Source organism: Brachyhypopomus gauderio, chromosome 8 (genome assembly GCF_052324685.1).
Source record: "Brachyhypopomus gauderio isolate BG-103 chromosome 8, BGAUD_0.2, whole genome shotgun sequence".
Lineage (NCBI taxonomy): Eukaryota > Metazoa > Chordata > Actinopteri > Gymnotiformes > Hypopomidae > Brachyhypopomus > Brachyhypopomus gauderio.
The window spans coordinates 16,202,602-16,228,563 of NC_135218.1; the positions used below are offsets into that span (position 1 = coordinate 16,202,602).

The 25,962-nt window shown below is 46.0% G+C and overlaps 1 protein-coding gene across 7 annotated transcripts in view; it reads left to right on the forward strand.

Moving 5' to 3' along the window:
• mast2 (microtubule associated serine/threonine kinase 2) overlaps nt 1–25,962 on the forward strand; it is a 113,753-nt gene that overhangs the window by 49,436 nt on the left and 38,355 nt on the right. For 5 of the 7 annotated variants that reach the window (XM_077014922.1, XM_077014923.1, XM_077014924.1 and 2 more), the window contains one exon: nt 20,104–20,135. In XM_077014922.1, the coding sequence (XP_076871037.1) occupies nt 20,104–20,135 (32 nt within the window). Of the gene's footprint in view, nt 1–20,103; nt 20,136–21,978; nt 22,381–24,059; nt 24,264–25,962 lie in introns of those variants that run through there. The other 2 variants (XM_077014926.1, XM_077014930.1) reach the window with 2 other exon arrangements.

Below are 25,962 nucleotides of genomic sequence, written 5' to 3' on the forward strand. Positions count from 1 at the left end.
GTCATGTAGGAGAGCTGCAGACCCACTGAACTGTCTTGGTTTCTGCTACTGCACTTCTGCCCGTTGAAATGGGCGTAACTTCTGTGTTCAATTGACAGTGGTGTCATTTATTAATCTACAGCACATTAGCCTCTGGCTAATGTAGCAGCTAGGAAGTAGATGGTTTCTAGAAGAGGAGGTGTGAGGAGTGTTTGGCTTCACCTTGGCTCCCCGCCCTCACTTGTCTTTGAGGATCACACCACATGAAAGGCTTTGCCAGCTTAGATCTCACCCACCTTATACTACTATTTATACTATTTGCTGAAGTGCACAAGAGGAACAGTGATGTAACTCCATATTCGTATATGTTCATTCATAACATTTTACGTGCTGTTATGAGCTACTATGAGCTTTCATAATGCCATGTGGATATTTGAAAACCTAAATATGACATTTATACTTGCAAATATTGGTGATAAATGTGAATAGTATAACAGAATTAAAAAGGGTTTGGGGTGGGTGGTTCTATTGGTATTACCTAAAGAGTCTAATATATGCTGCTAATATTAACTAAAAGACTTCAGGCCTGCTTCCTTTTCTATGCGTGTATGTATGCGCATGGCTGCAGAGCCCCTGGCAGAGCAGACTGTGTAGTGCTGTGCTGAGCTGGCCTCCTCTGTGTTGCGTCTGGCCAGTGAACTGTGCAGCAGGGGGTTTTGTTTCTGTAAATCCTCCATCATGGGCCTCTGCCCCAGGCATAGGGCGGGCTGGCTGGCTCTCTGAAGCTGGCAAGCAGTAGAGCAGACCGGGGGGTTAGAGTCCCACCGAGAGTGGCAGCTACGGGGGGTGTGGGCTCAGTCTGCTCCCTGCTGCAACTGCACGATTCTGGAGGTGCCTATTGACTGCACCACCATAATCTGGCTCTTCTGTGTACATGCAGTAAATGTATTTTGGGCTGTTTAATATGCTGACCATACCGACCATACCGACAAGGTTGTGATGGGTCCTTAAGCCAAATGCACTCGGACGTCTGATTGAATGCTTAATGGGTGATGCAATCGTTGTATGACATGTGCTGTGCACTTAGTGCATGTGACAATTTAACATGCCGTACTTGTATGAACAGAATTGATCTAAATTGACTTTTCACCATCATTCTTATGAAGAATCCTTTAGGTTGACTGTTATTGCTTAAATTGATCCCAGTGAGTAGCTGTGGGTGCTTGATGAATAGTGTCTTATGGCTTTATGTACCTTGCCTTCATGTTCCAAGGAGGTCTGGGGAGTTGCAGCTGGCCTAGTTTGTCTGCTGTCTGTCTGATGCAAGATACCGTGCTTTGGGGGATTGTGTTTAATCTTAATTGTATATCTGAATGGCCTTCCAGGTCTAGTTACACTTTCATCAATGTTTGGACTAAAGCTCATGCTTCATAATACTCTGTTTTCCTAACATGATACAATAAAACAGATTATATTTTTTTTCACGTGATAAGACTTGTTTGACATACACACTAGAAACAGATTGTGAGCAGCCAGGTTATTCTGTTTAGTGAGCCAGTTTTGGTTCTAAATTCAATTGTGAACACACATAGCAGCATTGCAATATATTCTAGTATTGCAGTTAGTCTGACCTTGATAGTGAATCTGCATTTCTCTTTTGTTTTCCAGGGATTAAAACGGGAAATTAAATTTGTCTGGAAATGAAACAATGTTATGTCAAAGGCGTAGCATGTGTGAGGAATGCAGCAGGTTGATTGTACGTTGGCTATTAAATTAACACCTGTAATTTCAGACATTACGAAGTCTTCTAAAGCAGTAACATGTACATTGTTAGTAAATGGATTGTCAAGTTAATTGAATAATTTTGCCACACAAGCTTGGTCATTGTTTTAAGAAAAACAGATCTGTCTGTCTGTCAACACGCATACACACACCTTTCACACGCGCCCGTGGCACTAGTTGTGATGGGCACAGGCTTGTGGTGTTAGTCGTGATGGGCACACGCCTGTGGTGTTAGTCGTGATGGGCACACGCCCGTGGTGTTAGTCGTGATGGGCACACGCCGTGGTGTTAGTCGTGATGGGCACACGCCCGTGGCGTTAGTCGTGATGGGCACACGCCCGTGGCGTTAGTCGTGATGGGCACACGCCCGTGGTGTTAGTTGTGATGGGCACAGGCCCGTGGCACTAGTTGTGATGGGCACAGGCCCGTGGTGTTAGTTGTGATGGGCACAGGCCCGTGGTGTTAGTTGTGATGGGCACAGGCCCGTGGTGTTAGTTGTGATGGGCACAGGCCCGTGGTGTTAGTCGTGATGGGCACACGGGATGAGCTGTGGGACCGTATTGCTCCTCTTTTCCGCTTATTTCCTGCCAGGTTGAACTGGTAAATTGTTCTCCTGCTCTGCTGAGTTTGTAGGTGAAGTCTCAGTGGGACGGTTGTTCCTGTGGGCTGGAGAGAATGAGTCCAGCGATGAGGAGGTGGTGTCTGGTAGCACTCGGGGGCAGAGTGTTTCTGGAGCCCGCTCACACTGTAATGGCATTCTCTAAGACTCTTAGACATGCATTGCTGCTTTTACACTGATTTGGTGCAGTGACCCAGTATAGCTTGGTCAGGTCCATTAGGTTAAATATTGTCTCACGTTGTCTCCATGGAACAGCTGTGTTCTCTATGGTTGATGCAAGTCAATTTTCTGTAGCACCGGCCTCTGGCCTCGGCATCTTTTTCTCTACTGAATTTATTAATTTTATTAAATTGAAGCGATACATTCGTTGTGAATGAGCCGACATTTATGTCGTAGCCTATATGGCCCCCCCCCCCCCCCCCCCCCCCACATAGACCCTCTTGGCCCTTTTTGTTTAATCCTGTCTTCTGGCATCAAAACAATGGCAAATAAATCATAATTCACTAAGGAATTTTCACAAAGGGGAGTGACGGCTGGGGGTGGGGGTAAAAATCCCCAACATGGGAAAATCATGTGATCTCCTGTGTGTTGGCGTGTAAAAAAAAAAACCCAGATGGAGGTGCAGTTGAGTGCAGTTGGTGTTGGGAGTGCGAGTGATGGAGTGTCAGAGTGAGGAGCGTGCTCCACGCTAGCAGTCATGACGTGCCACTGTATCCTGACAGCACACTCCAGTGACAACAGAAGACCATTAGCCTGCAGACGCTCCGTGAGCTGTTATGGAGTCAGGCTCTACATTCTCCAAAAATCCATACAGACCTCATTCCAGTCTGGACAGGTAAGCGATGGGTAGAATGATGAATGGGTACAGACTAGCTTCGTCCTTAAATGTGACAGCTACTTGGTACATGCCTTGACTAAACAATATGTCTTGTGTGGAAGGAAATAACATGGCTCTAATGATGTAGGGTACTGTATTGAAATGTCTGATGAATGAAGACCATCTCATCTCCAGTTTTCAATGTCTAGTAAACATCTGATTCAGAAACCATGTTGTGGTCAAGGAAAGTAGGTCAATAGCCCACTAACATCAATTGTATGTTATCAGTTGTCCAGGTAATGTTTTTTTAGTTGCTAGTACTTTGATCATTGCTACTCTAAAGTACCTCACTGCTAGTGTAATTATATAAAGAGCTTTTCTGCACCACTTTCACAAACACTGCTAATATCTAAAGCAGGGGTACTGAACTGGCGGACCGCGGTCCGGATCCGGACCCGAACGCAGTCCTGTCCGGACCCAATCTCATTCCTGATTAACTGGATACGGACCAAAACAAAACCGTAGCATTTATTTCAGGGCTATTGACAAAACACTCCGTCGCGAGTGTTACGTTTGCCACCCCCGCTCAACAACTTACGTTCGCCACCCCCGCTCAACAACAAGCCTGCCTGGTTGACGCTTCGCGAGCGGCGCGAGGGTCCGCGCGGCGAAAATGACGTAATCGCTGTGGCTCCGCGTGTGCGCGAGTGTCTCGCGCGCTGTCGGTTCGAGAGGTCGTGCACCTCTCGAATTTTGTAACTTCGCGCCGCGCTTCAGCGCAATGAACAAAGTCACGTTTTCAGGGTTCATACACCTTTATAAGGTGGAATTAAAGCACTTGTACGTCACTTTCAAGGTCCATTTCAATATTTCCCAGCATGTTAAACATAATTAAGTTAAATATTTATACATATACTCGAAATAATTCGCTTTTTATCACATTATTTAATGGTTGTTTATTTAAAAAACGCCCAATCTTCACGTCTTCACGTCCTCTCATGTTTCGTCCTGGAATTACAAGAGGCTCGTATTTGTTAACCTAATACAAGAGAACTATTCAGTCAGACAGCTATTTGTTGTGAAACCAAGTAGTTACAATTTCAAACATTTTAAAGTACTTTAACCTAAATTCCAGCACTTTTCAAACCTGAAACATATAGCAACATTAAAATTGGTCAGGTAAATGTTCACTCCCCTGTTTTGAGGGGTGTTTCTACCATCGTTTCGGACAAAACGCCTATCGTTTCGGAGAACACTGCAGTGACGCTCGCGAAAGTATAAACGCCTCCACCGTTCGCGCACCGTCCCCCCCCCCCCCCCCCCCCCCCCCCCCCCCCCAACCCCCGCTCAACAACTTACGTTCGCCACCCCGGCCGCACCGGACCTCAGGGCACAGGTATCTGCCAAAATTGGACCGCGGACAAATTTAGTTGAGTACGCCTGATCTAAAGCAAAAAATAAGTTGTACAAGTACCTCTTCATCGTGCTACATATAATTCAAGCTCAAATGTGGGATTATTCTTGCTCCCGCAGTAGCATGATCTGCTCTGGTTTGGAGCTTGCCTGCATTCTCTTTTGTAACCTGCTCATTTCTGTTTTGCCTTCTTTACGGCTTTGTTTGTTTGTTTGTTTGTTTTGTACTCTCTGTCAGGCCCTGGCTGGCGCTGCTGCTCTGTAGATTTCTGCTGGACGGCACTATATCCCCTATAAGTGCAGAATGAGTAGTGGAGGTTGATAAGCAGCCAGTCTGCCTTTGGTCAGGATGTGGCCGTATTGGCCTGTCGGACCAGCACCGTGGCAGAACCTCATATCAGTTCCCCATTAAACTCACCTTCCTCTTCGCACACGCATGTTGCACCAACCGAAAGTCTTTTCACTTTTTAGTGCTGCGCTCTAAGTAGGTGAGCATGCTGTGAGGTTACTGCAGAGAGCTGTGCTCTACTTTAGTGTGTCCTTAGCAGCACTGTGCATCCCCAGTACCGACACACACACACACACACACACACACACACGTCTAGTGTTTGTCTAAACCCATATTTCCTCGGATGTTTCCTGTTTCCTTTGCGTTGTCAAAACCAAAATCAACAAATCAAAGTAGTCTAACATGTTCTTGAGCATGATGGTTGAGTACGGCACCTCCTGGATCCACTACTCTCCTTAAACACTTTGATTCCTCATAAGTGCACATGTGTGAATGGCCCAACAATGTGAATATGAGAGAGCATCTGTATTATGTAACTTCCAAAACAAGCAGATTGTGAACATGCTCTGAAATCTACAATCACACTAGTCTTAAAAGTAATAATCCTTATATAAGGGCAGAGTGTTTTAATACTGTAGACTCTGTAGCACATAGATGCAGGTTGGTCATCGTTGTATCTGTCTTTGTGCAATCTGTGCTGTTCGCTATTTCTAAGCTCACTGGTGCATTCTTGCTTATGAACAAGGTAGCAAAACATCAATCACCTAGCACCTAGGGATCTCATATCATTACTGGGCCATTAAAGCTGCCTAGTACCACAGCGTACTAATGTCATAGGGGGAATGCACTTTTACTGCCTTTTGTTAATTTTATGGACAGAAATAAATTGTGCAACAGGGACATTTTGACATTTCATGTCCACTGTTGCAACGGCATCTCTGAGCCCATTTGGTCTTAAAAAGGTGTCTATGCTCCTGACTCGTCTGACCTGCCTGTAGCACAGACGTGTGTGCGACCCAGGGTCTTCCTCACTTCAGACATGCACGTAAAACGCATGTCCGATTTCTCGCCATGGGACTTTATCTAAACACATCAACTTAGTAAAAGATATATCTCCCAATTACTAACTAAATAGAACAGGAAAAGTAAGGGAAATGCTTACTGTCCATTCAGACACCAACTGTGATCCACATTTAATCACATTGCTATTTCATGTTTAGAGACAACAGCCATTGACTGCCTAGACATGCAGATGGTGCAAATGTTGCATCTCAAACCAACTTGGTCTGGTGATGCAACAGGCAGAAACATCAAAACTGTATCAAACTGTCAGTGTCTAATTGTCAGCTGCACAGTATGTTGACTCATTAACAAAAACTGCCTTACAAGCACTAATAGTATAATTTAAAGCACTAATAGTATAATTTAAAGCACTAATAGTATAATTTAAAGCCAAGTCCTAGATAAAAAGCAGTTTAGGTCTGTGTTCGTTCCACCATTACATCATAACAATGATATAATAACAATTAAATGCAATGTGTCTTTGAAAAATGCTTAATTAGTTTGTCAAATTACTTTGACAGTTAACAATGCCCAGAGGTGCACAGCAATGTGCCAAGCATAATGTAGCCATGTAAAAAAAAATGTATGTAGCCGAGTAGAGATTAGCCGACACTTTACACTTTAGAGTATCCTTTGCACACTACTGTAATTCACTGCAATATAACTACGTTATAGCCCATAGTTATACTGCTATGACACAATAATTATTTCTACCCAAATGGCCTTCTCATTAAAGGAAGAAAGAAAACATGTCAAATAGAAATAATTTTTTCCCCTTCTCCATGTTGTCCGATTCATCTTCAAATATGTCACACGTATGTTGGACTCTTAAGTCTGCTTTGTCTAGTATTGTTATTTCACTGCTTGGGCGTTGTTGGTAAGGGGGCATCCATTCACTGTGGCACTAAGGCGGTGCTTTATGGTCTGAGATCACACACGCCAGTGTTTTGTCCCTGCATTAATGACTCTGCAGCTTCCTGACTCAGCTTGTGATGAGCTGGGTCAGGTGTTAGCTTGGGGAGCACTCGGAAAGGAGCTGTCCGGCACCAGGACTCAGAACTACTGCAGTTCTATACCCCCTAACACACACACACACACACACACACACACACACTTTGTGACCCAACGCTAATCTTTAACAGGCCAAGAGGAGCTTAACCAGCTTAGACATTGACAGCCGTGTTCCTGACTGAAAGAACAGAGGCATTGTTGCCCATTCTCACCAGCTTGTAGTGTTCTTGACTAAGCAAGTCTGGCCAGCCCAGACTGACTGGCCTGCCTCGCCTGCCAAAGCTCTGGATAAATGCATTAAGAGCAGGGCAGTGAGCTCACTCTGTCCACGCTGAGAGCATGAGCTCATCCATACAGCCAGAGGACAGAACAGGAGGGAAGGGTGAAGGAGAGTGCCAGAAAACCAGAGGTCTCAACTGCAAGGCCTCCACGTACACGCCTGCTCCCAGTCAAACGGGGGTCCACCTCTGTGCGCAACATTATCTAATGCTCCGAAATCCTTAATGAGAAGTATCGGAGATAAGCTTAAGTCAAATTAGTCATTGATTCACAGCAAAAAAATATTATGTACAGTCCAGAGTATCAAGTGAGTCTGTGCAAATGGGCGATTCCTAAATATTTAAAAAGAAATGTACTGCAATATTAGATATAGTGCAAATCCCCTTTTGAGCAGCTGTAATGGTTTGTAAGTAGTGTTTCAGATGTGTGCATTATTGTGCAGTGTGAAAGGGTGATGGGTTGGTGCAGGGCTCATGTGAATCATGTGAACATTAATAGTAGGGCCAAGGTCACATTATCTAATATTGTGCTTATTTAAATTAGTGACAATACTAAGCAACTAAGTAATCATTCTGTGGCTTAATTAAGTCATGTGATTTTTTTTTTCTTTCTTATTCATGGTTTTGCCTTCATTCGTATCACCTTTGTACAAACATTCTAATGTAAGGTAAGTTCAAATGTATGCAGTATACAATGTGTGTGTTTTATTACTGGCCACACAAACAGAATCACTAATGAACAACAGCTATACATCACCCTCCATATGTCCTTCTGCCCAACCAGCCCTCCTCCTGAGAAAATGAACAAAGAGAAATGTGTAATGTATTTGTAATTGTTTGAGGTTGGTTGGTAAGCATTCAAACGTCAGAAAAAAGGGAAAGAGGTTACTGCCTTTTCTCCCTTGGTGACTGTGGAAACATCTGGAACAAACGTCTGTTTCCTGAGTTAGTGGTTGGGCTGGGTGTCTTCATTTGGTTATGACTGCAGAAACACTCTTACATTTACTTTTTATAAAATGATTACTTGCTCCACTGTCTGATATCCCCATGACCATACACCTAGCTACATGCTACTATGCTACTAAATGCTAAAATGTTACTACAGCATATTTACTGTTTGTTTTCTGAAAGTAATTGTTTTCCTGTCCTCGTTTCTCACTCACTCACTCACTCACTCACTCACTCACTCACTCACTCACTCACTCACTCACTCACTCACTCACTCACTCACTCACTCACTCACACACACACACACACACACACACACACACACACACACACACACACACACACACACAGAAGGTCTGAATGACACACTGTGTGGAGGCTGATTACACCGCTGTTGCTTTTGAGGCAGGGGGTGGGGATGGGTGAGAAATTAAAGGAAGCAATATGCAAATAAGCTGAGCTTGTCATGGAAGGTGCAGTCTTATTTATCTCTGTAATAATAGAGAGCATCAAAATTAGAAACCAAAAGCAGTGTGTTTCTGGGGCTATTAGTGGTGCCCAGTATGGCCTCGCACACTCTGGTTCACCATTACTGGACCACCTGTCCTGCAGCCCAGACATTTGAGTCTGAAACATTCTGTTGTCAGAAAACTTAAAACCAATAACTACTGGGTATCTGTGAAACAAAACCTTTTGTTCCTTTAGCATAGAGTTTGCAGGCTTTTCTTTGTCATTCTCCCACTGAGATGCAGCAGATCACTTCATTCATTTGATGCCTACAAGAAAAGGGCCCCGTTTGCAACAATGATTTCAATCATTGTTATTTTTCTGGAGATGATGATGTTCCTTTGTCTAAATGTACATTATTGTGCAAAACTAATTGTCACTTTGAATCTTGCTGTTGTCCTTGCGTACAGAGGCAGATAGCATGTGTATGAGTGTGGCAGGTTGGAGGTGATGGGCTTGTGGGAAGGTTATTGTGGCCAGAGGTCACGAGAGGTCAGACAGTCTCATAACCGCTCCAGAAAAGAAGCTATTAATTAGCCGCGGTGTGGGTGTGGGTGTAGTCTCTGTGCAGTGGAGAGGTGATGGTGATGGTCAGGATGGAGCAGTTCACTGACGATGCAAATCAGCCTTGTGGTAAGAGAGGCTGTTCTAGATCTCCTCCCCATCTGGGAGTTTCACTTCCCTGATGTCCTGTGTCGTCTTCACCACTTGCTGTAGGGCTTTACATGCTTCAAATGCTAAAACATTGTTTAATAAAAGCAACATTACACGAGAACATTGCTTTACCACCTCCTCGGTTAATTCATTTAAGTATTAGCTTCATGTCTGTTGCATTTCTAACCAACCTTTGAAACCCTCCAGGTGTAGCTGTGAAACGCCACGACCTTGTCACACGTTGTTTCTTTGTCTTTGTTGTTTGCTCGTGCTCTCTCACTTCCACATCCCCTACCCACAGTGTCTGATGACTGGTGTCTCAGTAGGTATTAATCAAATGCCGAGCAACAATGATGTGGTGTTTACAGTGTGTCAGTCTGTCGGCGCGGTAGGGGGCTCCTCTTGATCGTTCTCCTCTGGCTCGCTCCTCTCCTCGGGGACGTAGACTCCTCCGTTTCCCCTTGCTCCTTCAACTCTCTCTAATGAGGACCATTCCTCATCCTTTCACACGTGTCCTGGGTCTGTCCACTTCACGAGTGTGTCTTTGGAGATGCGAGGTTTCTTTGGTGTTTGATTCTTTCACTCCCTGTGTTAATGTTCTGTGTCGTCTTCTCTCTCTTGTCACCATTGCTAGAGGTGTTGCTTTCAGTCTGGTTATGGCTTTCTGTTTCTTTGCAAATGGGTGTGAATGCAATTCAGTCCCCTCAGTCCCCCCAGTCCCCTCAGTCCCCTCAGTCCCCTCAGTCCCCCCAGTCCCCCCAGTCCCCTCAGTCCCCCCAGTCCCCTCAGTCCCCTCAGTCCCCCCAGTCCCCCCAGTCCCCCCAGTCCCCCCAGTCCCCTCAGTCCCCTCAGTCCCCCCAGTCCCCCTCAGTCCCCCTCAGTCCCCCTCAGTCCCCTCAGTCCCCCCAGTCCCCCCAGTCCCCTCAGTCCCCTCAGTCCCCTCAGTCCCCCCAGTCCCCCCAGTCCCCTCAGTCCCCCCAGTCCCCTCAGTCCCCTCAGTCCCCCCAGTCCCCTCAGTCCCCTCAGTCCCCCCAGTCCCCTCAGTCCCCCCAGTCCCCTCAGTCCCCTCAGTCCCCCCAGTCCCCTCAGTCCCCCCCAGTCCCCCCCAGTCCCCCCAGTCCCCTCAGTCCCCTCAGTCCCCTCAGTCCCCCCAGTCCCCCCAGTCCCCCCAGTCCCCCCCAGTCCCCCCAGTCCCCCCAGTCCCCCCAGTCCCCTCAGTCCCCCCAGTCCCCCCAGTCCTCTTTACCTCAGCAGGTTTCTGGATTTCTTAAACCACATGAGCTATTCACATTTCTTAGTATTTTCTTTAAAACTACTTCAGTATTGCTTTATGAATTGTGAGCCTATTTTCTTTGCTAAATGAGCATTATTGTGTGTAAGTGTGTGGACATATGTGCATGGGTGAGTGAGAGAGAAATGTTCTCTATAATAGGGGCAGCCTTTACTACATACGGCCTTCTGTGCAAGGGACTGTGTGGGTTTGCTGAAGGTGAGAATTAAAGCAGTTTGCGTATGTCACAGAGCGAAACACCCAAACACTGCGTAGAGGTGTTTGTGTCTGCCTGCCAGAAAGAAATCAGCATGAAAGATGAAGGAAGCGAAGCGTCAGAACAGAAGGGGAGGGGCGTGAGGGGCGTGAGGGGTGGGAGGGGCGTGAGGGGTGGGAGGGGCGTGAGGGGTGGGAGGGGCGGATGACTGCTTCAGGGTGAAGCTCTTAAGAGTAGCCCTTCATCATCTGAAAATATATGTGTTTGCAGTAATATGTAAATGTCCAAATAAGTCAGTCTCTCTTTTTTTTTTCTTTCAAATTCATTTAATGATTAATCGTATCTGAATCCTAAATGTTTTTGGACGTAAGCAGAATTCTCATTTCTGTTAATGCATAAAAAAAAAGAAGCTAATTTTACCTCTGCTGTAGCTGTTTCAAGATTAGGAGTGGATAATGATTACTGTCTCTTAATGAAGAGATACGTTCAGCCTCATTCATATGGGGCCTGCAGGCATGGCTTCTCTGGGAATCTGCTAAAGTCAGTTGAAATGCTATTGGCATTTGCATTTTTGCTTTCACTCTCTGCTCAATAGAAATGGCTGTTTGGCTAATCAGCCTTCATTAGAGTCTTGGGTACTTCTGTTGCAGGATTGGCAGAACCAGTTTAAGACAGCTCTCATCTGAAGTTTGGAAGCTTGTGTTCTGAATAGGCTTTTCTCACTTACTGCCTTACTTATCTTCACAGGCTGTCCAGGTACGCCACTTGTAGACAGTTCCAATAACAGGCTGAACAAACAGCTATTAGGTTCAAAGCCATTTGAAAGTGTTTTTGCTTTCACCCAGAATCATGAACTTCTTAGAAAATCACCTTTCAGAAGTTTTTGTTGATCAGTATTCTTCCAGCAAAACCCTCAAAGTTGCAGCTCTGAGTTTGTCACTCCAATCATCATATCATCTGTAGCCCAGAGCTGCATTTTGAATGCCCAGTGTGATACGGGAATGCAGTATGTTACAAAGAGTCCTGCCAGAGACGCCTTTGCAGTGGCTACTGTCAACCTGGGTGTAAAAGACAGATGAGCCCACTGTGAACCTCTGCTACTAATGTTTACTAATAAGGCAGCTGGCCTCAGCACTTTGAAGAACTATGAGTGTAGGTGACAGTATGTGGTTTCAGCGTATTGGCATGGCCATTCCTCTAATGCTCCGGGCACCTCCAGCGCCCCATAGAGCTAGTGTTGGCACCGGCTCACAGCAGTTCAAGAGAAGGGAAAGGCAACATGGCTCCTCAATAAACACTATCTACATAATCTTACCTTCCACGCGGGGAATCAACGCATTATCGTTTTTAATTGTTCAAGAAAAAAAAAAAGCAAAGCCCTGCCAATCTCAAACCTGCGCTGTGTGCAACTCTCTCTCCATTATCTCCACATAAAACTCAGGCATGTAGATTTAATTTGAATGTGCAAATTCTAATTAGAATTAGTGTGCTGTTTTTTTTTTTGGTCTGTAGTTTTCCCTGCTGATGGAGTGCACTGGTGTAGGCAGTATGAATAGGAAGACTGATCAACCCAGATTAGCTTTTCTGTCTGACTGGTGGTAGCGGGAGTGGGGGAGGGGGGGGAGGTGGGGGAGGTGGGGGAGGTGGGGGTTGGTGATGGAGGAAGTCCCCATCCTGATGGTGCTCCTTCCATCAAAGCTGTTCTATAAGCGTGCTGCAGCCGAAGGGATAATTAATCTTCTGTTCCAGCTACATAACTACAACCAAAAGTAACATGCTTTCTTATTGTGCTGATAAAACACCCGCTCAGTGTGATGGACAGCTGCAGCTTCCATCTCCGGAGTGTGTGTGTGTGTGTGTGTGTGTGTGTGTGTGTGTGTGTGTGTGTGTGTGTGTGTGTGTGTGTGTGTGTGTGTGTGTGTGTGTGTGTGTGTGTGTGTGTGTGTGTGTGTGTGTGTGTGTGTTGGCTGGCCTCTTTCAACACCAGCAGGTGCACCCATTGGAAGGATTGAGCTGCTTCTCGCTATGAACACTTTTTTCCCCCCGTCTTTTTTGAACCCTTATTTCAGTCTCGTGCATCAGTCATAGATGTTCCACGGCCCCATTTAGTTTTCTTCAGTCCTATAGACGCCCAGCACAGGATCTTATCAATATAAATAAGACACAGCCTGATTTGGACACACTGTCCTGTGAAATGCAGCTGTGTGGTGTCCACCCCCTGCTTTGGTGGGATTTCAGCTGCACACTGTGGTCTTGAGCTGGCTGTCTGTCCCCCTTCTATAATGGTTCTTTATCAATTCACTGCTTAAATGTTGTCAGATTACATTATCTTGTAGTTAAGCTATATCATCAGACACCATGAGGCATTAAGCAGTTTTGCTTAATACTTCTTTTTGCCTTTTATGTCAGTTTGCCAGCCTTTATACTGGCCAGTAATCATGCTATTAACAATTCAGCAGCTGCCACTGTGTGAGGTAAGCTCTGGTCAGCGGGAGTCCTGTCTGAATACTCATCTTATTCACAATACTGAGTTTAGTCAGCGTATTACAAACCCAGAAATTAATACTGCTCTTCAATAAATATCCTTTTGATCCCTGTCAGCCATAATCTCTTTCAGGACAGTACTGAAACCTCAGTGTGTGTCTGTGTGTGTGCGGTGGGGGGGGGATTATTTGAAAAAGCTGGCAAATAGACTAGACAGGCTTAATTCTACACCCCATTGCTCTGTGGGCTGATTAAGTAGCCACTGATCTGGTTAATGCTAATTGTCTGTGTTGTGTACTGAGAAGCCACCCCTACTTACTGATCTCCCACTATTCTTTTTTTATTGCCGTAACTTTGGAACAGTTGAACTTGATGATGACCTCTTCCCCTTTTTACATCCCACATGCTATAGTCCTTACGTTTCACTGTGGCAGATCCTTGAGGAATTGTCAGATGAGTAAAACGCACTGTTTGAGGACTTGTATATAGTGCCGCATGGCTGCATACAGTGTTTCACTGCTATGTCAACGTTGCATATTGCATTTTCCTTATTTCACTAAGATGCTTGAAATGCAGATGTGTTTAAAAATGTTTGGAGCTCCTGTACGCTAGTTTGCGTTCTGCAGCCTGCTGAGCACAATCCTGTGGGTGAGGTGGTGATAATAATAGCCCTCGCCACGTTGGAATAGAGCCTGTCAGTGTGAGGAGAATGTGGATCAGGTTGTGTGTGTCACTTCACCACTGTTTTACTAATACTGTTCTAACACCACTGTGCCACCAGTATTTGACCTCCTCTTGATTAATTGCCCAAATTGCACAAATGATGAGTACTATACGTTTCATTTCAGAATGTAGCAGGTGGCATGGTAGCCATAGTGTTTTTTCTTTCCACATTCTCATGGTAGATTCAGCTATCGTAGACCACAGTGATTTTGGAGTATTAATCCATTATATAAAAATAAATAACAAAAAACAAGTTAAACATCTGAATTTGAATGAGTGAATGTTGTATATATCAGTTCACTGCTTAAAGGATCTTAGATTAAACTACAAGACATTAAGTACATCTCCAGATACTGTGGGACAATTCACTTCATAAAGCCTTTCAATTATTTATATAAAAAATAGCTTCTATATGGGGAACATCCTGCACCCAAGCGACCCCACCAGGCCTGAAATCTTTTGTTCAGATGACCATTTTACAAATATAACTAATATAGTCTTGCTCGTTAAGATGTGACAAATTGTGAGCAGAAGCCATCTAATGATGTTAGGAACTATCTAGTCACTATCCAGCGTGTGTTGACCGCTTCTCACATGGATTCCCATAAGCCCTCTCCATCCCCACTTCTGCTCAGGAAGGAAACATGTCATCTCTCCAGTGCCTTCTGATGGACTCATTAGTGCTGTGCTAATGAAATAGGCCAAGAGGAGCGTACTGCGTACTGCTTGGTGTGTTTGTTCCTCATCCAGCACAGCACTGGGTAATGGAGCAGCCAGATTCATAGGTCTGATCCACACTTGGGTCCCTTCTGACCTCTGCCTTTGCCAATAAGCTCAACCGATACGAGCAGTCTTTTCTAAAAGATGAGTGATCCTTGAGTAATCAGATTGCTGCCCTCCAAGCAGATCAATAGTTAATTAGGAGATCCGTTATGCAACGTGCCCTAACCTCACTTACTCCTATTAGCTTTAACAGGGTTCTGTCACTGTGCTCTTGTTTCTGAGGTCCCCGGTGGGTCTTTTGGGTTCGGTGCCGCCGAGTTCATCTTAACAGCCGAGTGGTTTTCCTAGACCAGGGGTACTCAACTGGCGGACCGCGGTCCGGATTCGGACCCGAACGCAGTCCTGTCCGGACCCAATCTCATTCCTGATTAACTGGATACGGACCAAAACAAAACCGGAGCATTTATTTCAAGGCTATTGACAAAACACTCCGTCACGAGTGTTACGTTCGCCACCCCCCTCAACAACTTAAAATAAGCCTGCCTGGTTGACGCTTCGCAAGCGGCGCGAGGGTCCGCGCGGCGAAAATGACGTAATCGCTGTGGCTCCGCGTGTGCGCGAGTGCCTCGCGCGCTGTCGGTTCGCGAGGTCGTGCACCTCTCGAATTTTGTAACTTCGCGCGCACCGCGCTTCAGCGCAATGAACAAAGTCACGTTTTCAGGGTTCATACACGTTTATAAGGTGGAATTCAAGCACTTGTCACTTTCAAGGTCCATTTCAATATTTCCCAGCATGTTAAACATAATTAAGTTAAATATTTATACATATACTCGAAATAATTCGCTTTTTATCACATTATTTAATGGTTGTTTATTTTAAAAACGCCCAATCTTCACGTCTTCACGTTCTCTCATGTTTCGTCCTGGAATTACAAGAGGCTCGTATTTGTTAACCTAATACAAGAGAACTATTCAGTCAGACAGATATTTGTTGTGAAACCAAGTAGTTACAATTTCAAGCATTTTAAAGTACTTTAACCTAAAGTCCAGCTCTTTTCAAACCTGAAACACATAGCAACATAAAAATTGGTCAGGTTCATTCCCTTGTTTTGAGGGGTGTTTCTACCACATATCGTTTCGGAGAACACTGCAATGACGCTCGCGAAAGTATAAAAAATACTGTTGACCCCCCCCCCCCCCCCCCCCCCCCCCGGTCAACAACTTACGTTCGCCACCCCCGCAACGGACCTCAGGTCACAGGTATCTGCCAAAATTGGACCGCGGACAAATTTAGTTGAGTACGCCTGTCCTAGACGTTTCCCCTCTTTCTCCATCTCCACCTTTCTCCACACTGTTTACGTAGAGATCACCTCGCTGCGTCTGAAGCCTCCACCCATACGCCAGCAGCTCCGGCAGACTGTGGGGTGACCGATCTGCCCTCTGCCAGGGTTGGCACTGCCGCAACCATGTGTGCTATACTGCCAGGCTGTCGCTCTCTCATCCTGGCCAGGGCCCCCGCCGCTCACCCAGGGGTAAGGAGGGCAGAGCCCAGAGGCCGTCAATCACCGGCCTGGGCAACCGTGTGCACTGTGCCACACCGCACAGGCGCTGGTGAGACAGAGTTAGACGTTCAGCATCGCCGTATGATCCTGCGTTTTGTGCCTCCGCTCTGCATTTTCTTGCTGTTGTTAGCTGTCTCGGGTAAACTGAAGCACGAAAAATATATTTATCTCTCAAATGCGTATAACAACAATTTCTTTGAAGAGAATATTCAGGCAGCAGCAAACTGTTATCATATTGTTCCATGAGGTATCCATGGAGATCCGTTGTGGGCAGCGTGTTTGTCCTTGAGTCAGTGAAATGCGTTTCAGTGCACGGTTAGTAGAGCAGGTCTGGCTTTTTATGGGTTATAATGCTATTATGCGCTGTGCATGGTAGATGGCGTTTGCGATAAATCTCAGTCCTTTGGGTAAATCTTAAAGTAAGCTGTAGCAGCCTTCATCATGGGCTGGGGACGGTGGAGGTGGAAGACGTGTGCTTGTGTATATATTGTCCTCCACAGGAGCCGGTCCATTTCCTATCATGTCTTCCCACCTGATTACCCTCCTTGCAGATGACTTCATAACCGTCTCCAGTGCCGCTCTTTGCTAGTGTGCCGCTGTTTGCTCTGTCCATCTCTTTGATTACATTTCCCTGCACTCTCGCTCCCTGTCATGCTGGAGGGACTTAAGCGATATTGATGGGCTCCATTGGGTAGATTGCTTTTGTTTGAGGGCAGAAAGTCTGCTCCAAACTGTCACTCTGGCTAATTTCATTGCCAAGCCTTTTAGCCCATGGCATTGATGGAACCTTGACACACAGTCTGTGTGCGCGCACACGTGAGCGTGTGTATATGCACGTTGGCGCGCATGTATATGTGCACACATGGGACAGCTGCTAGTCCTGCAGACTACACCCTCTGTAGCTTCAGATAATTAGTCTGTCTGAGCAGAGATCTCTCAGTTCTTTGTGAATCCTTCTGGGAGATTATTACAGTCTTTTTAATGTTTTGGTAGATTGGGAGATACTGTGTGCTTCTCATGTGCTGGAGCTTGGCAGAAACCCAGTCATTCTGAGGTTTTCTTCATCAATCAACCATCAACCCAATCATTCTGGGCTTTTCTTCATCAATCAACCATCAACCCAATCATTCTGCCAGTGATTCTGGAGCTACAACACCACGACGGAGAGTCCTGGGGGCTGGAGGAAGAGCCTTACAGTGCTCTGAGCAATGCCTAGTTAATGAAAAGTTCATCAAAACCACAGACATGGTGGTATAACGTGTGTGTGTGTGCGTGCAATGACATTGGTGCATTAGTTCATTGGCTTTCATGTAGTGTTTTCAGTAGTCACCTTCTCTATTATCTGTTTTTAAAAAACATCATTCTTTCCATCTGTGACGTAGGCCTAGCTCTGTCATGGATGTGCAGACTTTAGAACAGAATGTGTGTGCGTGTGTGCGTGTGTGCGTGTGTGCGCGTGCGCGCGTGCGCGCGTGCGTGCGTGTGCGTGCGTGTGCGTGCGCGTGCGTGCGCGTGCGTGTGCGTGCGTGTGCGTGCGTGTGTGCGCGTGTGCGCGTGCGCGTGCGTGTGTGTGTGTATGTGTGCGTGTGTGTGTGTATGTGTGCGTGTGTGTGTGCGTGTGCGTGTGTGTGTGTGTGTGTGTGTGTGTGTGTGTGTGTGTGTGTGTGTGTGTGTGTGTGTATGTGTGCGTGTGTGTGTGTATGTGTGCGTGTGTGTGTGTGTGTGTGTGTGTGTGTGTGTGTGTGTGTGTGTGTGTGCGCGCGCGCAGCAGACGTGGGTGATTAGATGGTGCTGACGGAAGGCGATCTCCGTACTTTAAAAATGAAGGACAAAAGCTCCCGTAAATTCAGCCAGCTGCCATATCAGGCCACTATTGGCTGAGCGGCTAATTAAAATGTGGGCTGGCGTTCTGCTACGTGTGCATTTTGAGAAGATGCTGTGCTGGTGTTCTGCGGGTAGCTCAGGAGGACTTGAAGGATCCTGGAGTAGACTTGTGCCTGCATACGCCACGGAGAGAGAGAACTTCTGTCCGTCACCGTCACCCAAACTCCTACACTCTTCTACCTTTCACTCTTTCTCCCCATCAGTCAACCTTTTCTTACGTTTGGTATTTGGTTGGTGGTTTGTGGTCTATACTGAAACACTTTCTGTGGATGAATAGAGAGGTTTAAAGGAAATGTCCGCTTTACAGCGTATTAAATGTTTATGGCTTCAAATAAAAATTTATATTATTACTTTATTTACTTATTATTTCATTCTGACATGCGCCACCCAGACAAACGCAGATCACACGCACTTTGTCATTCTAAATGAGATGGAGAATGCTACACAGTGCTACTTGCCCCATAGCTCTGGACAGCAGTGTTGTTTTTCCATTCTACATCCATCATGTTTACAAAGGTAATTGGCTCCCATTCCATTCTGTGATTCCATTATTCCATTTCAGAATGTTTTAATGTTCTAAAGTATGAAATGTGAATCTGCTTTGAAATGGATGTTGTATTTCAGACTAATACCTACCTCCTCTAAAAGAATATATAAAGTAGCCACTCATTTGTGTGTGTGTGTGTGTGTGTGTGCGTGTGTGTGTGTGTGTTTTTATTAATTTTTTTTTTATCTCATGTGCAGTGTATTAGAGTTCCCTGGTTTTAATTACGAATGTCACTACATGAATGACCTCTGCACACCCACCCACACAGATAATGGAGGACTGCTCTTATGAACACGTGCTCTAATCGAAACAAATGGCTCCTTTTGTGGCTAATGGCTCATGGTTTCATTGGCTCTGGTGCAATACTAGGTGTACATTATGCAAGACACTCTGATACTCTGTGTGTCTACCGAAGAGAAGGGAAAAGGTGGGCACTGTTGCTGTAGGCAACATGACCTCGAGAACTCTCTTGGCATGTCAACAGTCGTCGACTTCTTTACCATACTGAAAGCCCAAATCCAAGTTCTCTACATGCTCCAGATATTTTTCTGAAGGGTAATTGTGTACGTTTTTATGAGTTATCATGGGCATGCATATTTTAGGTAGTGATGACGTTGGTGACTGTGCGTGTCTGTACTGTATTGTGTTTATGCTCCCATAAATATTTCCCTCACTCTCAGGCTGCTTGACCTTGTGTCATTTTGTCAACAGTCCAGGTCTTACAAAAGATCGGCCGTGTGTGTGAGTGCCGTCGCATGTGTTCGTACACGCTGGTGTGTCCATGTCTTTTGAGGTCTGTGTTGTTTTTAATGCGCATATCTCTTCACATCTCTTCGCTCCATCAGTATTTTCAAAGTCCTTAAGAAATAACAGTACTTCAGTATGTTCAGAATGTGCTCTAGATGGTTATAAATGGATCTCTATGATACTGCTCTGCCACCTAGTGGCTTCCATGTAGAATAACCTTAGGATCTGTGTTTTTATGTGTGCGGACAACTTCATTATGTTACATACTGGAACAAAGCTTTCTCCACCTTTTCAACATGGAACTAACAACTTAAGTAATAATAGTGAGGCACCTTACATTACTGTTGTGAAGCCCTTCAATTTTGTTCTAACTGTGACATAATGATTGCAGCCATAAACCAACTTCACCGACAGGGCCCCCTAGTGGTTAATGGAAGTTTCATGTTTCCGTTTAATGACCCAAATGTCACCTATTAAATGTCACTTCTTAAAGGATGTTGACGTGTTGAAAAGTGTTTTGGTTTCTTTCCATGTCATGTCTGATAACATTGTCACAATTATAATGAGATTACATTTTCTCTTTTGCAGAAGGAGCTAAGCCTTCCACGAAGAGGCAGTTTGTAAGTACCCAGTTTCTTACCAGCCATCTCTGTTTCCTCAATGTCTTATTGATGACATGCCCACTCTGAACTGAGCACCAATGACATGAACTAAGTCTGCAACAGGTAGTGATCAGTAGCGCTGATGATTCCATGTTGGTAATGAGTTTCAGATTGATGCGATGCTAGGAATGTTTCACTGAGAGAAGAGAAGCCATTTGTGAGAGACACTGCACCTGTGGGATGTGGTACACGACCTCCTGACATACCAGACATGGTCTTGAGAGCACTTAGTGATGATGATGATACTTATGCCTATTTATCTTAATAGCATTTATGAATTTATGAAAGTATTAATTATTAGTTTATGAATTAGAAGTAAGTAAATGTTTTTTTCATGACGTTTCATATCAGAAGGGACCTAAATCCAGTAAGCATTATGTACATTTTATATTTTCAAACATAAATGACCATGTAAACATTCACCTTTATGCATATACATTAATCATACGTATAGGATTCATGATCAGATGTCCATGAGGAGGATGAATCGAGACGATATCTCAGCACAATATATTTTGTTAATACTAGTTATATAATTCATTGTAGTGTAGCATAATACATTAAATTGATTTATTACACAGTGCATTATAAAACATTGAGTGGACTATATAGTAAAAACACCTATATGGACTAGGGACCCACTGGCAACATGAAGTAATGTTACCTGTTTAAATTATGCAGTCGCAATGGAGTTGCTATCTCACTAGGTAAGAGCTGCGGGGTCACGGGGTCAAAGGTTAGCGGGATGCCTGCTCCGACAGCTGAGTATCTCTGCCACCGTGGACCCGTTAGGACACCGTCTGCTGTCCTATTTTTACCACGGATGTGTGCTGTATCCTTATGAGGGAGGCAGCACCATCACCGACACGTGCCTCCCAGTGTCCTGCTGGATGTTTTTACAGCGCTATCTACTGGCTGTACGTAGGGCACCGGTAGGCATGCAGAGTATTCCTGTATTTGTGGTACTGATAATGATGTGTTGTCTGTCTTTGTGCTGTCGGAGTGGCGTAGAGTACTGGTGTTGGGTCAGCTACTGTAGAACTCCTCATTACCCACAGTGCAGAACCCACACTGGGTTCACTTATTTCAAAGGCTCCTAGATCCAGAGAAATGACTCTAATCGAATCAAACCTTGTATTTTCCTCCTCAGTGTCAATCAGTGAGCAATACACACACGTGTGTGTGTGTGCGTGTGTGTTAGCGTGTGTGTGTATACACACATTTATCATACGGAGCAATAGATCATGTGTGGTTGTAATTACGTTACTCTTGTAGTGAGCGTCGGTGCTGTAATCAGGCTGTTTTGTGCTACAGTGGTCAGCTTGGAGCTTCTTGTTGATCCTGCCTATTGTCTTACACTTGGCCCACAGCCCACAGCTTAGGCTGGAACAGGAGAGGCCACTGCGAGGTCCTTCTGCTCCACTCGGACAGAGACGGATACTGTGAGCAGTGGGCGACAGCTGCACCCCCCCCCAACACCCCCACCCCGGGGAGATATGCCCTCTTCCTAATGGGAGCGTGGGTGTCAGATGGGCTAAGACACTGAGGGGAGAGGAAGATATCGGCAGCATTAGTGTTGTTCGCTCTCCTTCACTGCTCTTTTCTTCAGCCCCACTCTCGCTTATTCAGAAACTTGAACTCTTTTTTTTCTTATTTGCTAGACTGCGGATTATTTTTTATTTTTATTTATTTTTTTTTTGGAGGTGGGTGGGATGATGAAATGGATGCAGTGGTTATGAACCAGCAAGATCTCATGGATACAGGCCATGTTGTTCTGATATTGTGTCTGGACAAATAGCTGTTGGATATCTCTCCTGACGAAAGCCAGGCCCGGGCTGCTTTTAGAAGCCCAGATCCGCTCGTCTCAGATCCCTGCTGCTTACCAAGGTTTCCCCCCGGACACACGGATCAGTGCTGAAGCGCTGTGTGGTTATACATTTTTAGCGTGGTGTGGTGAACAACTTCTAAAGCCTGCTAAATGTTGGAGGTCATTGCCACAGGTGGTGGCTGTGATACTGGGCTGTCTCCGTCATCACACGCACTGGTCCGGTTATTCTGGCTCTGCTGCTCCTGGTCCTCGTGCAGCAGTGACCTGAGTCAGTCTGGCTGGTGTTGAGTCCAGCGTGGCCCCCCGGGCCCCTCACACCACCCCTGCCATGAAGAAAATGAGAGACAGAACAGGAGCGCCCAGCCTGCACTTACAGTAAGAGCCTCAGGATCTCAGCTAGATGTAGAGGTTGGAGTCTGTGTGTTGACCTGTATGCAGTGATATTTAGAGAAAACGTATCTTCAAAGTAGTGGATTTTCATTATACCCGTTATAATAAATCTGAGCTCTTGTTCATAAACATGATGGCACATGGTGTGTGTTCGTGTGTGTTCGTGTGTGTTCGTGTGTGTTCGTGTGTGTGTTCGTGTGTGTGTGTGTGTGTGTGTGTGTGTGTGTGTGTGAAGGAGAGGCAGAGAGCAAGAGGAAGGCTGTGTTGAGTGACGTTAGTTCAGCTTCATTGTCCTCTGTCTGATCACCCTGAAGTTCCAGACTGTGGTGCCCAGACCCCTAGCCACGCTCCCAGCTCTGCCCAGACCGGCACACCCTGGCCAGGCCAGCTGTGCTGAGAGTGCATCCTGTGTGGACGGTGCACCCAGCCATATGCTGCTTGGCTGCTCGCATGTCCAGCAGTGCTGATTGGCTGCAGCCAGAAGAGCACCAGCCTGGAAAGCGGCAGAGTAGTGAGTGATGTGTGATTTAAACCCCCCCCCCCCCCGCCATTTATTCTAGAATCAATACATGGACAGTAGGAGAAGCCAGTCACATTAAATGGGCTGTGTGTCTAGCTCAGACCGTCAGATTTGAGCAGTAGTGTTTGTCAGTAATCATTTTAGTCATTTCCCACATTTTATGACAAGTGTTGATTTTGAACTGAATTGGCAGTCAGATTTGACGCGTGTGAAATCTCCAGGAAGGTACAGAATGAGCCGCTGAGCTGGGACGGTATTTGTGAACCTGTTGTTCTGTGAGGCATGAAGAGAAGGTTGTAGACTAAAGTGTGAGGGGGGATGATTGAGAGCCCAGCTTTCTGAATACCTCTGACAGAATGAGACCGAGACCACGCAGTCTGTTGGGCTCAAAACTGCAGCAGCTGTGGTGATGTGTGTAGCCTTCTAGAGATCTCACACACTGCCTGTCTGCGTGACGCTGCCTGTCTGTCTTTTACTCTCTGTCTGTCTCTCATTCTCATTCTCAGTCATCTGGTTTTATTCTCCTTTTATCTTTTTCTCTTTTATCTTCTCCCTTTGTGTCTCAAACCTTTCACTAGGATACCGGCTTGTTTTACTTTCACATTAACAGCTCCAGATCGGAGCCGCCTCTCACTCAGGTTACTGTGGGAACATGCAGGCATGTACGTTGAGTTCTTTCCTCATGACGGAGCGCCGTGATTGGTCGGCCCAATCGGAGTTTAACACGGGCGTGCGGTAAGCGTATGACTACTGGTGCGTTAGGGACCTCACTTGCTGGCCATTTGATTTCACCCCTTTGGCTTTATGAGGGACAGCGGTGCGGTGGACGCTTGTGGACACTCGCGAGCCTTGGAGCTTAGAGCGTAATCATGTTTATGAACTACCGAGCTCATTAGCATGGGTCATTATGTCTTTAAGCACACTGCAAATGGATGTCATTACACAGTAAATGGAGAGAGATGCGCTTGCACAAACACACGCACAGAAACAGTCAGTGTGTGTGTGTGTGTGTGTGTGTGTGTGTGTGTGTGTGTGTGTGTGTGTGTGTGTGTGTGTGTGTGTGTGTGTGTGTGTGTGTGTGTGAGACCAGCGAATGTTTTCCTTCGCTCACCTCTCCTTCCACATCACCCTGCTCGCTCACCAGAATCCGGCCGGCTGCGCAGTTCCGTTGCCATGGCAACAGCAGCCTCCTCCAGCGCCTCCTCACCCCCACCTCCTCCCCCTCCTCTCTGCTTCCTCCGTCCTGTGGGGGGGTGGAGGAGTCCACGTCTGCCCCCGGGCCAGCCTCTGCCCCGGCTCTGGGCCTGCCCCAGGGGGCAGGAGCCAACCTCAACCCCTTCCTCTGGAGGTAAGGAGCTGTGTGGTGTTCTCCTCGCTCCCTGCCCTCCTCCTCCCTGTTGAGTGTCAGCATGGCCGTCAGAGTGTTAACCACACGCCTTTTAGTTTTGTGACAACCGCAGGCTCATGTTGATCATCACTCTGCCTCTTTAGCCTTTTACACTAATGTATCACCCTGCCCTCATTAGTTAAACCTTTTGTTGCGTAAAGTCCATGTAGGTGTTTAAGAAGGGCCACGTAGCCCATCCCTCCAGCAGCAGTGCGTCTGTGCTGTAGTCCCGTCAGTAGTCCCGTCAGTAGTCCCGTCAGTGGTCCTGACTGTAGTCCTGTCAGTAGTCCTGACTGTAGTCCCGTCAGTAGTCCCGACTGTAGTCCCGTCAGTAGTCCCGTCAGTAGTCCCGTCAGTAGTCCTGTCAGTAGTCCTGTCGCAGGACCTTCACTGTCGGCACATGAAATCAGGAATCAGATTTGGCACGCTAGAACTCTGTTTTCATTCTCCATGTCTAACCTGTAAGGGAGGTCTGATATTACTGAGTCCAGTTTAAGGGTGATAATGAAGCTCATTTGGTTGAACACTGCTTTAAGCTGGTGTACAGAGATGCAACCTCCTGTAATCCCTCCTAGACACCTGTCTTCATTCCCACATGAGCCCCTATTTTAGGGCAAGCAACATGCATTATTAATATCATGACATTTTGGATCATTGACTTAAGCCTGGACTGATACAAGAGTATTGTATGAACAAAATGGTGTCATGGAGAGTCAACCAGTGGATTAAACTACTAAACTACCCAATTTCCCCATATCACTACAGAGGACTAGACACTGCACTCGCCTGCTTTGTGTTTGGTGTGTTGAAAACATTTGTATATCATTACAGTTTAGAGTTCGGAGTAAAGGTAATCTTTCAGGTTATTAATTATTTTTCTATTTAATGCAGATATAATGTAGATATATACCCCCCCCCCCCCCCCCCCCCCCCCCTTTATTCAAGAATGATTGATTCTTGCAATATAGAGCTGTTCAAGTTATCTGATGAGGTCAAATCATGATATTCATTGCAGGAAAAAAAAGTATTGCTAGTTCTTTCCAGTGTGGTGCAGTTTTGCGAGTCCTCCACCCACGCTCCACCCACGCTCCACCCACGCTCCACCCCGCCCCTTTCAAAGCCCATGTGAGACTGTCCTGCAAGCTGATCTGCTGGTTTGTCTCCAAACCTGTGCTTCAAAAAGCACATTCCATTCATCGCAGCTTTCTCACTTCAAAAGCTTTTTCATCTTGCACTGCAGCACTTTTCCAGAAGATGCGATGAACGTACCCTTCACTGAAGCGTCGGGTCATGCTGCCATTCTCCCCCGTCAGGCCCTCCTGTGCTGTGACTTCAAGCCGTACACGCACGCACACACACACACACACACACACACACACACACACGTTATTTCACCTCCTCACAGCACTCAGGCTTTTGCGTTCGCTGGTTTCTCTCTGTGCAGGTAGCAGTCTCCTAATTTATCTTTACTGTAGCACGCCAAGTTGACCTGCATGACTGGAGACGGAGTCTCTACCTCCAGGACGACTGTGTCTGTCAGCAGAGGGTCAGCGCTACTGCTAGCGGCTAGCATCCGCCCCAACTGGATTAACCATTACTGAATTATGCATGACTAATTCAAGCGTGAAGTCACTAACTCACACCCTTCCTTTCTGTCTCT